General features: G+C 42.0%; 1 protein-coding gene across 1 annotated transcript in view; it reads right to left on the reverse strand.

The window, feature by feature from the left end:
* RNF10 (ring finger protein 10) overlaps nt 1-12252 on the reverse strand; it is a 31592-nt gene extending 19340 nt beyond the window's left edge. The window contains exons 1-2 of the mRNA XM_059040527.2: nt 11611-12252; nt 3197-3396 (exon numbers count right to left, since the gene is read on the reverse strand). Coding sequence (XP_058896510.1) covers nt 3197-3396; nt 11611-11767 — 357 coding nt within the window. The 5' untranslated portion in view covers nt 11768-12252. The remainder of the gene's footprint in view (nt 1-3196; nt 3397-11610) is intronic.
* Between the last annotated feature and the right edge of the window lie 1524 nt (nt 12253-13776).

Genomic DNA, 13776 nt, shown 5'->3' on the forward strand with positions numbered 1-13776 from the left:
AAACTTTAAGTTAGATATTTGGCTTGCCATTCCTATCTTAGCATTACTACTGGATGGCACTGCTCTACAGTCTAGACCACGGTGGTAATAACTGCAGCTCTTCCACCATCTTAATTTTGAGCACCCTACCAGCAACTCACTCCTTTCTTAGCTTGTTTCCATTAGTTCTGATTCTAACAACTTTTCACCTCCACTGGGATCTCCAAACCAGTGTAACACCCTCCCCCCAAATTTTCTTTCCTTATTTGGCTCTGATCCTATTCCATTGCTCACTGGGCAAAACTTTCCCAATTAATCCACACCGGCATCAGAGTAAGTAAACATGGCTAAAGAACACAACCACAACATACCAACCAGCCTCACTGAAGTAGACCTTTCTGAGGCCCGGCGGTCATACTGCAATCCTATTACACTTCTGTGCTCCACGGATTCCCCCAGACACCCAGACAAATCCTCCAGTCCTCTGGTTTCCAAACCTCCTCTCTCGGCTCATCTTTTACATTCCACTGAGACAGTAAGAACAATCAGAAAAGAACTCCAACGTGCTCCTACCAGTAGTCTGCCTTCCTCTTGTTACTGTGGATGCACTGGCAAAGCTCCTAAGCCAACTCCTCCACCTGTGCATTAGACCCCAACTCCTCAGGAACTCAAGGTGCTTCTAGTAATTCTCTCTCCTCTGCATCACGTTTTCCCTCTTACCAGAACAATCCCATTAGCAGAAATATGCTGCATTTCTCTAAGCTTAAAATCTCTCTTGACCTCACATTCCCCTCAAGCTACTGCCTCACCTCTCTGGTCCCCTGTAAGAGCAAAACCACTAGAAAGTAACTATCTAAACTTGCTGTTTCTTCTTCATATCCTCGCTAAAGCTATGCCAATCAGGTTTTTGTCTTCACCACTCCACCAAAGCAGTGCAAGGCCAAAAACCTAAACTACCTTCCCATTTCCAAATCTAATGGTCAACTTTCCATCCGAATCTTCTTACCCAGCCTAACAGAAGCACAGGACAAAACAAGCCATTTCTCCAAATGGCTTTCAGTTCTCTTCCTCCCTTTTTGCTGGTTCCTTATCATCCTGACTCCAGGCTCAGTCCTTGAATCTATTCCCTTTTTGCAACACTCACTCCTTAATGATCCCACTTAGTTCGACAGCTGCAAACACCAAGTGTACATGGACAACTCTCTAGCCAGGGTCTCCTCCTTGAACTCGACTCAGTTAACAGCCTATCTATACTTAGAGATCCAACAGGCATCTCAACGCAAATATAACACTTCCAAATGACATTCTTTATCTAAACATCCCCCTTCCCTCCCCATCCCAAAACCCTGTACTCCTCTTGAACTTGCTCCCATTTCAGCAAACGGTACCTGAATTGGGCCCCTACCAAAAACATTAGTCATTTATTTTTCTGCTCAAACCCCATATCTAATCTATTTAAAAATCCTGCTGGCTCTACCTGCAACTATCTCCCCAAATATGATCCCCTCTCATCACTATTACTCTGTTTCAATCACTCTCACCAGGAACACCTTAATAAGCTCCTAACTAGTCTCCCTGCTTCCACTCTCCCCTTTACAACTCCAAGTCAGATTACCTTACTTCTCTTCTTAAGCCCCCCAATAGCTTCCCATCTCTCTGAACAAAAGCCAAAGTCCTTCAAGGGCCCATGGGATATGATCCCTATGTCTTACTCTTTGGCTTCATTTCCTGCTTCTCCACCCATGGTAGCCTATTTGCTTTACCTCAAACACACGAAAAAACATTACCATCTCTGGTCCCTTGTACTTATAAATTCGCTCTTGCTAACCCACCCTTCCTCAAATTCTACTGTGTGCTCCCTTGCTTCATTCAGGACTCAGAGAGTCCTCAGAGAAATTTTCCTTAGCCACCTCCTAAAACTACTCTGTTACTCTCTATCCCCCCCCCCTTTTTTTTTCCCAGTATGCGGGCCTCTCACTGTTGTGGCTTCTCCCGTTGCGGAGCACAGGCTCCGGACGTGCAGGCTCAGCAGCCATGGCTCACGGGCCCAGCTGCTCCACGGCATGTGGGATCTTCCCGGACCGGGGCACAAACCCATGTCCCCTGCATTGGCAGGCGAACTCTCAACCACTGAGCCACCAGGGAAGCCCCTACTCTCTATCCCTTTACCGGTCTCAATCTACTTTTTTAAAAATTTAATAATTGTATTTATTACATAACGATTTGTTTATTGTCTCCCCAAACTAGATTATAAGCTCCACCCAATGCTGTATTCCAAACTCTAAATGATATTTAGTGCATAGTAGGTGAGGAATAAATTTCTGGTGAGTGAATGAATTCTTCCATTAGTGCATCCATTAAATCTTGTTCTATACTGGTTACATAGTATGCAACATTCAAACAGCAGGATAATGTATTTAACCAATAATATATTTAACTTTGATAGCATTTAGTCTGTGTACTAAATTGTGCAACTACAAACAATGTTGCAATGACCTCCCTTGTACATGAGTGTTTATGCACTTACAGAAAGGTATCTAAGAAACTCCTAAAATCAGAGTACCTGGGACTAAGGATATATAGCATTTTACATTTTTCTAGATACTACAGGGCAAATTAATGTCATTAATTAATGCCATTTTATTACCTAAATATTCCAAAGGGTACCTATAAATCAAGAGTGATAATAAAAGGATGACATGGGGCTTCCCTGGTGGCGCAGTGGCTGAGAGTCCGCCTGCCAATGCAGGGGACACGGGTTCATGCCCCGGTCCAGAAGATCCCACATGCCGCGAAACGGCTGGGCCCGTGAGCCATGGCCGCTGAGCCTGCGCATCCAGAGCCTATGCTCCGCAACGGGAGCAGCCACAACAGTGAGAGGCCCGCATACCGCAAAAATAAATAAATAAACAAACAAATAAATAAATAAATAAAAGGATGACACAAAATTTGTTTAAAGGATGATACAAATTAAGGTACCCGAAATTTGCTATAATTTCTCACAATCCATAATTACAATGTCTTCCAAGAAAACGTTCATAACCTTCAAGGGAAGAAAGGAGGCAAAGTTCCAAACCTAGTTAATCCTCAACTAATCAAGTAATTCAGAAAGGGGGGGACCTCTTGCTCCTACCCCTTCCCAACCACTAATAAACTGGGGATGAGGGGATCAGACCTCATGCTTATGTTCTAGAAAGGACGTTCTAAAATTCCATACCTCATCTCGTCTTCCACCATTAAAAGAAGAGCTAAAGAGTCTGTTGCTGCTGCCGCCGCCCCTTTGAGGAGGCATCTTATTAAAAGTTTTGCTTTTCTGTGAATTGGAGCGACGGGACTGGTTGATAAAATTTTCATTTTTGGGGTAGGAAGGTTCACGTTTGCGATTATAACGTTTGGATCCACTTGAGTTCTTTCCATCTGAAAGCAAGAAATGTAAAAAAATTAGTTAAGAAACGATACATATACCTGGCAAATTGCTCTCCACCTCCCAACAAAATTGTGTTTAAACAAAGGTAAGTTGGCCCTTCCATGACCTCCAAGAAATCTGGGTTGGGCCAGAGCATCAGTGCTTTGGGCAAGACATTACACAGTAAGGTAAAAAAAAAAAAATTTTTTTTTTTGGAATGAAGTCTAAAGGGTCCCTCCCTCAGGAGGGACACAATATAGATCAAACCACATAGACTCTCAGTTCACAATGTCTTCCTTTATAACAGAGCTTAATCACTGCTCTTGTATTGATAAAAGTCCATTCAGACAGAGTGACAGATAAAGAACAGCCTATCTATATTAAGGAAAAGTACTTTATCTGGAGGCAGGACAGAAGGCATTCTTCTTAAATTACTACAACACAGCTAGACCCTATACCGCAATGGTGTGGCCTAGGTCTTAGCAGATATACAGAAGGCACCAAAGCAAAACAATATTTACATACGTTTTAGAGGTCAAACTGAGAAGCTATTAAATTGACCAAACAAAAGAAGATGGACTCTAAGAGTATATCAGCGAAAAGTTATACCCTTTTAAAAACTGTTTCTTGCTTTTTTTCTCCAATTACAAGAACGTATGTTCAATTTTGGAAACCAGAAGAATAAATTCGCCAGTGCCCATGGAATACCAACCTATAAAGTGTTTAATTTCCTTTTATTCTCCACTTTATACACTCATCACACATCTTCCACAGAATGACAGGCATATAAGATATACTGTCTTCCACCTATTACTCCATGAGCATTTGCATGCACCCCTAGGCTTCAAAAACATGATTAACGGCCACACTGTTGTCTACCATATGCCTATGGCATAACATAACCAATTTGTTGTAGTTTAGGTGGCTCCTGACTTTCTGTTTATGTAATAGTATTGGGAGCCTCTTTTTACAGAGGCCTGTGTGTATAATTATGTCAAGTTCTCAAAGTAGAATTAGCAGATTAAGTATGATCATAAAGCCTTTTACACATCCTCAAGTTGCTTTCCAGAACCATACCAATTTATTTATATTCTAACAACAGTATAAGAACATCTAGTTTAATACATTCTTTATAATACTGAGTTGAATAAACTTTGTTAAATTGAAGGGTCAAAATAATTTGTTTCAAATTTTAATTTCTCTGATGACTAGCAACAAACATTTTTTCAGTCTGTTAACCATTTGTATTTTGTGTAAAGAGCTCGTTTGTATTCTTTGCCCCACTTTTTCTACTGCAGAGCTGAACTGCATAGATTATTTTGTCCAAATTGAACAAAGAACACTGACCAGACACATTTAACATGTGCCAAAGTTTACCAGCTTTAAAAAAAAGCAGGGGAGAGGAGGCAAAATAAAACCTATCTGAGAACCTGAGAACCATAACAAGTAAATAACAGTGAAAGGTCCCCAAATTAGTCTTTGGACAAAAAAAGACTAATCTTTCTTGTCCCTTCACTCACTCCATCTTGCCTTATTTCAACACAGAAATCTGACCAAATCAGGTCTGTACTCTACTTTAATGGCTTTAAAAGCAAAAACAGAGAAAACAGAAGTTGGGGGATTTTTAATGAAGAAATCCATTAGGCTTACCCTCAAACTTTAAAGGGGTGGTAGTTTATAAAGTCAAGAAGACTCCAGCATGAGCCTCAGAAACTACAACCCCCCCACACCTGCCAAAATATAGCTTAATCCTGTTTATGTTAAAAATATATAATTAATAGAAACATGTCTGGAAAGGCAACAGAGCAGGCTGTTAATGACATTTACCTTTGGGAAATGAAGCTATTCACGTTGGCCTAAAACAGTGGTTCTCAATCCTACAGTTTGTAGGAATCACCCAGATGAGCTTTTAAGGGATTCTTGTGCTCAGGCCTTACCCTCTAAGATTCTGACCTAAGTAAACAGAATTACTGTTCTGTATACTAATAATTTGGATAATTAAAAAACTGTAAGTACCTACAAGAGATTATTTCTAGACAAGGTAACCAGCTTCTTTTACAGCAGACAAAATAAATTCAAGGTGAAGCATATCCTCAGGGAAAAGGAAACATTAGCTGATAAACCAGAGTCCAAATTTTCAAAGCAATCACTTCACACTCAGTTTGCCAGCAACATGGGATAAATGAGAGGTATGCCATCCTCTCCAAACCTGACCAAATAGTCATGTGAGATGGCAGCACTGTAAACAGAACAGATGGTCAAAGAAACACTGCCAGGCTAGGGTTCACTCCTACCAGTCACCTTTCAATCCCAGTTAGGGAAACTGACCAGAGCTTAAAAGTTAGAATTTAAGAACTAGACTTTTACCTACTACTTCAGTTCGCAACAGTTACTGTCAAACATGGCATCAGTTGTAATAATTAGAAAATGAAGCTTCAGATCTCAAATTCTGCCTTGCTCTCAACCCATGGAATTAGTTTATAGTAAGATTTCAAATAAATAGAAAATTCAGAGGGATACAGAACCCCAGCTAACTTGCCCATGAAAAGAAATGAGGTTTTATTAAGAGGATAGGCATATGCAGGAAACATATGTTCCCCAAACCTTATTATCCAAGACTATTTCAGATGATCCTGCACTTGACCCTGTTGTTTTCAAGACCTAATAGATTTAGACTGCACAGATTTAGGTAAAGCCAGATTCTACACTTCAAGGGCTCAGAAAGGTAAGCTGGCACTCAGGAGGAGGGCTGTTTTCATCTCTTCACTTATTACCACACTGGCAAGGAAATGGTTTCATAATGCTTACAGAACTGCTGACAGTGAACTGCTCACTTCTAAAACACTACAACAACTGACCACATAAGGATTCATGATTTTAGTTGCTAAAATCCACTCCCTCATCTTGTCTTTCACTCACCTACAGGCATGAAGTCAGACATCTAAAGTGAGAGGCTAGATCTTATCTCTAGACCCAGGCAGCTAAAGATTGAAGGTACAGTCAGGCCTGGGACCCAGAGATAAAACTCGGAGTGCTATTTTTGAGGTGTCCTACAGGCAACTTGCCAGAATATACATGTAAGTTGGGGGTTGAATCTGTCCTCCTTTCTCTAATAGGAGATAGCAATGAGGTGATCTGCTTTAGATTCTGGAAAACAGACAAAAAAGTCAAACTAAGTTCCTAGGACACACATATTGCAAGTTTTAAATTTCAAAGTGGTTGTTCACAATCCTGGCTGCACAAGAGAATCATTTGCAGAGACTTTTAAAACTATGGATGTCAGGGCCCAAACCAGACCTAAAGAATCAGAAAGAATTGCTAGGGAAGAGCCCCACACATCCTTACTTTTTTTTAAAAAAAAAGGTCCTTAGGAGATTATAAAGGACACCCAGAGCTGAGAACTGCCAAAAACTGTCAAGACACATTCCAAAATGGACCATTAGTTAAATGGCTCAAATCCAGAACACAGGATCCTAGTTTCAAGAGACTTGAAAACTTAATCCACCGTGTCTCAGCTGTCCCACATTCCCCTAACAGAAAGGTCTCCACCAAGTAACAGTAAGCATATCTCAGTCTCTTCCCCCGATTACCAAATTACAGGCCATAAACTTTTCAGTTAAAAAATTGGGCATTATCAACATTTCTAGCTGTAGTTGTAACAGGTGGCACAGTCTACAGATCAGAATACCAGCCAGGAAGTTTCTGCTGCTGATTCATGCCATGTCACAAGCAAGTTGCTTACCCATCGTCCAAAGTGGTTGACAAGCACCTCTGGAGGGGCAACATATGGCCTTACTACAGAATCAACTGATAACTGAATCCAGCTGAAATTAGTAATTCTGAATGAAAGGGAGAGAGAGGGGGGTATCAGGAATGACGCATGTGCCAATAAGTAACTTGCTTGTTAAGTGAATTTATATAAAATGTATTTAGTAATATTGCCTGGGACTTCTTAGGAATTTACTTGGACAATTACTCTAACTCCTGGTTTTCCTGTCAGTAAAATAGGGCTAATCTTCTCCCCTCCCTCCTCATAGAGTCATGAGGACTAAGAGAAAACTTCTGTAAAATGCCTACCATAGTAACTGGCACATAGCTGCTGTTGTTATCTGAAAGCTTATTATTAATAAATCTAAAATTCCTATCAAGAGTACCTATTAGACTTTCAAAAAGCCACAGAAACCAAGGACTCAAGCCAACCAGCCTGGAATTCTTTTAACTTCCCTAAATGGTGTTTATTGAAGGCTTTAAGTCACCTCAATTTTCAAAGCCATCAAAACCTCCAGGTCCATTTACAGCTCAGAGGCTTTCTTCAGAGCAGATTACCCCTAGTAACCTGGCTTCTGGTACCGGAATATAAGAGGAAGAGTGTCAGGACAGTGCTTTATACCACCAACCTCAAAATAACTGCTTCATAATACCTGACCTTCCTTTAACCTCCATGGCAGTACCATCCCCCACCCAGAAGGATGGAGCAAGAAACTGGTTCTGGGCCAGGGTCCATTGTTTGCCCCCAAACAGCCAGGTCTCTCTCTTGCCTCTTTTTACTTTCTTTGCTCTTTTTTAAAAAAATCAGTTTACTGTTTGTTTTTTAAAATATTTATTTATTTATGTATTGGTTGTGTTGGGTCTTTGTCACTGTGCACCGGCTTTCTCTAGTTGCAGTGGCTTCTCTCGTTGTGGAGCACAGGCTCTAGGCGCATGGGCTTCAGCAGTTGCAGCATGTGGACTCAGTAGTTGTAGCTCGCAGGCTCTAGAATGCAGGCTCAGGAGCTGTGGCACACGGGCTTAGCTGCTCCGTGGCATGTGGGATCTTCCTGGACCAGTGATGGAACCCGTGTCCCCTGCACTGGCAGGCGGATTCTTAACCACTGTGCCACCACGGAAGTCCCTCTTTGCTCTTTCTAAACAACTTTCCCCAAACTCGAATCCACCTCTCTCCTCTGGGCTACATTCCTGGGATATTTACTGTTGAACGTTCTTAGAACTACATCTTAGCAGGATAGATCCAAGAAAAGGAGTATTATGCAAATGTTTGAAGCAATTAGCCAAGGCAAAGAAACTGTGGTATGCCAATCTGGCTAGAAAGATCAAGTAAATCCTGTTAGCCAAATGTACTTATTTCCTGTGTGCACGAAGGGCAAACCGAAGCCAGTCGCAGAAACAAAGACTCAAGTATATTTATCATGTAACTAGGAAGCAAATGACCATTTATTACACACATGGTTTAGAGAACAGAAACCAAAGTTTTTTTTCTCATGTGAGGTAGGAAAGGAGAGTGGAAAAGGGAATTAAATATTTAAAAACTGAAAAACTCTTGTTCTTGTTACTTTAACAACAGAAAGACAAGTTGTAAGTCATGTCTTTTCACCTCACCTTTCCTGTTCTTCCTTCAACTCAGTACCATGAAACTCAAGAGGTCCCTTCCAACAATTTCCAGCTGAATCAAGTACATCAAGTGTTGAGTCAGCTTCTGAAATCCTACAGAAATCTTTTTACGGAATTATGCAGAATTTCAATCTACTCTTTTGTTAGAGCAGCCATCTAGAAGTAGAAGTCACTGTGTGAGAGGTCCTGAACAATATTTGCTGTGGTAGCATTAGTCTTAGTTGTAATGTTCTTAAGGCAGTATATGCTACCTTTCAGCTCAACCTTAGCCAATATCTAGTTTCCTAAGCCATTTTTAATCTCTATTTACTGTCTTTGAATTTGTTCCTAAATGCAAACAGGTGATTATGGTTGATGAGGAACTCTAGCTACAGGCCTATCCTTCCTTTTTGCTAAGGGAATATATACATAGCAGTAGCCAGAAAAGTAGGCAATAGCAATGGCAAACATATTTAAGCTCTCTTACAAACACATTAAACAAAAAGTAATCCTACCATAGGGCACACCTCTGTATTTCATAAAGCCCAACAAAAAAGTCCTTTCCGTGAGTTTTTACTTCCTTCCTCAGAAGCTTTCAACTGATAAGGTGAATAGTGTTTTAAAAGTATTTTATGGGTTTTTTTTTTTTTTTTTGGGGGGGGGTTACTTCCCTGGCAGTTCAGTGGTTAAGACTCCACGCTTCCACTGCAGAGGGCACGGGTTCCATCCCTGGTTGGGGAACTAAGGAACCGACATGCCCCATGGCAGCAGCAGCCAAAAAAAAGAGTATTTTATGGTTTTCTTTTTTTTTTTTTTTTTTTGCCATGCCGCATGGCATGCGGGATCTTAGTTTCCCAACGAGGGATGGAATCCATGCCCCTTGCAGTGGAAGAGTGGAGTCTTAACCACTGGACCATCAGGAAAGTCCCTTTATGTAGTTGCTTTAAAAAAAAAAAAAATTCACTTTAGTCAGAATGAACCCAGCAATTAATACTAATACTTACTCTACACAAATCTGACTGAAATGTTAACACTGACAAATATTTGCTTTGGTCAAACCACAACAGAATTCTGTATCATCCTGTTGGGTAATGAGAGTTAGTTCCACTAATCAACATATTCAAAGTCAGGACAATACAAGTAAAATGCCTTACGTAACTCAGTTTTGTTGCTGTTTTATTTTGTTTGAGCTGGCGCAAACTCTCACCTACTGCTTCACTAAATAACAAATCAACTTAACGCATTTACTGCAACTGACTCATGACTGTATGTTAGTGGCTTAAACAGGAGCCCCAGAAAAATTAGTTGAGAATTAAGATAGCTGGAAAACAAGAATCTTTTAACATCTAGGAATAGAATGCAAAAGTTATTTATCAGCTACACTGAAAAATATGCAGACTGCTCTAAACTAGTTCCAACACTGGCCAAGAGGACTGGCAAACCTCTATCTCTAGGGGAGATCTCCGATAAACCTACACATGTGCAAAACCCCAAAATGAGTCTACATAATACTGCCTGACGCGGCCTGAGAGTCTACACTTATCCCTTCTTAGATATTTAAAGCATTCATTCTTATCAAGACAACTGGTCTCCACCTGAGTTCCAAAAGCAAGCTCTAGAAGGCCTTGACGTACCAGGTAAACAAGTTTGCTATAACAAGCAGAAAAACTCTGAACTCAACTCAGCCTTACAGTTGTTTTTCTGGTTTTTAAGTCAGCCTTGCAGTTTTCTTAATCTTGGAAGTTTTAAACAACTGGAGCCCCACATTTGGGGACTCCAAATGTTCCCCTCTTCGCCACACATCCCCACTATTCCCACTGAAAACATTTCCTATTACTGCTAATTTAATCAAAATACAAAAGAGCAGAGCTTTGAAGTAAGACGAAGACATTCAACTCCAGACTCTGCCAACTCTGGAACTTCTGGCCTCTCACCTTTCTCCTCCTTTAGATGTGAACAATTCCACCCTGCTGGACAGGTGACTGGAGTATTGAAAAAAGAGGTAAAAGCCTAGCCCAGTACCTGGCACGTGGTAAGCCCTCAATAAATGGTAGCTATTATCATCATGATGATCATATTTTAATATTGAGAGGCATGACTACAGAAATGACAAAATCTTCCCCATAAGATGACACCACCCTAATCTAATAAGGAAACAGACATGATGTGCATTTGGTGCATAACAGGTGTCAGGTACTCTCCTAAGCATTAGTTCATTTGTTCCCTAAGTTAATTTATTTTCTCCACCTTTACAGGTAAGGAAACTAAGACACTCACTCAAGGTCTGGCAAACCTAAGAAGACTGAATCCAGAGACTGTTCTCTTAACCACTACTCCACACTAAAAGCCATTCAAAGATGAGTGCTCTTCATCTGGGGAGATCTGGGACCAGGTTATTCAACATGAAATTTGAGTTTAACAAATCTCTGGGCCCCACCCTCCCCTGTTTAAACTTGAACACTACCCAATTCTAATTCAACATTAAGGGTAAACGAACTTAGTGGTTTTAGGAGCGTACGCTGATGCATCAGACAAACCAGGTCCTCAGGCCTGTTACACATACTAGCTGGTACCTCACCTTTTCTGAGCCTCAATTTCCTCATCCGCAAAATGGGAATAAGAACAGCACCTACTTCACCAAGCTATTTCGAGCTTTAATGCAAGGATGTACTAAAACCACGCAGTACAGTTCTCATTAAATGTTAACTAGAAATAATGGGAGCCATGGAAAAGAAAAAGATATGAATAGTAGAAAGCAGAGCTTGTCCCTGGGTGACCCATCTGGCACACGAGCGAGGATCCTCCCCAGCATTAGGAACAGTCGCCCCCCGCCCACCGCCACAGGAGCCCGCCCTTACCGCTCTTGGGTTTAGACTCGCCGGCCGGCCCTGCAGAGGCGGAGCGGGGCAGCTGTTGCCCTTTGCTGCTGCCCGAAGAGGCGGAGGAGCTGCTGGAGCCGCTGTTCTTGTCCATGTCGGAGGCGGTGGCGGCGGCGCTGGGGGAGCTCTGCGGCATCAAAGGGGGCCTTGGCGGCGGCGGCGGCGGTCGGAGCGGAGCGGGCGCGGCGGAGACCCAGGCTCATGGCGTTCGGGGCCGGCGGGGGTCGGCGGCGGCAGCGGTTCTCGGCCTTCATGGCGACATTTTTCCCTGTTTCCTTCCTCGGTTTCTCAAACTGGAAGGAGAAGCGGCGGGCGGGGCTCTTGAGCCCGGCGGCGGCGGCGGTGACCGAGAAGGAGGAGGCCGGGGCTCGGAGGTCCGGGCCGGGCCTGGCGGGGCGGAGGCTGCGGGGAAAGGGGAGGCGAGGGAGGGTGCGCGAGCCCCGCCGGCCGGCCGGACACGCTCTCCCGCCGCGGGGCAGGGGAGAGGGCTTGTTGTCTTGGTGTCGGGGACAAGTGTCTCCGACACAGCGACCGACACTCGCCTCTGGGCCGAAGCCGAGCTGCTCCGGGAATGGCGACGAGTCGCCAAACAGCATCTCGAAGAACCCGGATGAACTATATATAGTGGAGATGTGAGCGTGAAGCACGCTGGGAAATGTAGTTTTCTGCCTACATCCGGGTCCAATGGGTTTTTGGGTTTTGGTTTTTTTCTCCGTTTTTTTTTCCTCCTCAATGTGTGAGCGATTTCACAGGATGATGGGACTTGCAGTACAGGTTTTGGTCTTAGTACACTAATAATAATATATACCACTTATAATGCATCCAAACATTGGAATACCTGTGGAATTCCTTTATTGACTCATTGTAAGTTATAGTTCTCATTCTAGTATTAACATCAATTTATTTATGGCTCTTATTCAATCTCCTAATAATGATAATAATGACAATACTTTACATTTAATATCACTCTACAGCACTTCCTCATACAATTACTTCATTTCATTGTCATTTATTAATTAATATAAATCATTGTTAATATTTCATTTCAGTGTTAATACTAATAGTTATCATTGAGTGCTTATCATTAGCAGACACTGCTCTGTGCAGTTTTTATGGAGTATCACATCTATCCTCACAATAACTCAAATTTAAAGACAAGGAAACGGGCTCAAAAAGCTTAGATCATTCGCCATGATCACACAGCTAATAAGTGACATTCTCAACTACCTGTAAGATAAGCAGTTCTCCATTTTACAGATATGGACACTGAGACTTAGAAAATCACATATGTATTTTAGAAATCATATGACACCCATCTGTACTTTGGAAAATTATAAATGGTTCGTTCCAACCGTAGCAGTTCAAGATTCAAAGGATCACAGAAAAACACTGTGAAAAAGATAAATAATTCTTATAAATATAACAATAAATAAGGCTAACCTTATCTAGTTAGAAACCTATTATATGCCAGGCACTGTGCTCAGCACAAAGAATTCCAAAATACATTAATGCAAGAATGTGATAAGGACTATAATAAAGTTCACACAAAATGCTGACCAGAGCAGAGGCCTCAGGAGAGACGTACAAAAATTTAGGAGGGGTAGAGGAGGGCTTCCCCAGAGGTGGTGTTACTTGAGCTGAGCATAGAAGGATGAGCAGAATATCAGCAGTCATAGATGAACAAATAAACAAATAGACAAAATCCTAGACTTGCCCTAATTAGGCCCTTTTGGGTTCCTTATTAATCATCACATGTTATACAAAACATTAATAAGTACATACAAGTCAATCAATCTTGAAGTTAACAGTTTTAACTGGGTAAAGGAAATTAGATACTAATCTCATTTTTAAATTTATTATTTATTTATTTATTTATTTATTGGCTGTGTTGGGTCTTCGTTGCTGCACGCGGGCTTTCTTTAGTTGCGGCGAGTGGGGGGCTACTCTTCACTGCAGTGTGCGGGCTTCTCATTGTGGTGGTTTCTCTTGTTGTGGAGCATGGGCTCTAGGCACGCGGGCTTCAGTAGTTGTGGCACACGGCCTGAGTTGCTCCGTGGCATGTGGGCTCTTCCCGGACCAGGGCTCGAACCCACGTCCCCTGCATTGGCAGGCGGACTCAACCACTGCGCCACCAGGGAAGCCCTA

Source organism: Kogia breviceps, chromosome 15, assembly GCF_026419965.1.
Source record: "Kogia breviceps isolate mKogBre1 chromosome 15, mKogBre1 haplotype 1, whole genome shotgun sequence".
In the NCBI taxonomy this organism is placed as follows: Eukaryota; Metazoa; Chordata; class Mammalia; order Artiodactyla; family Physeteridae; genus Kogia; species Kogia breviceps.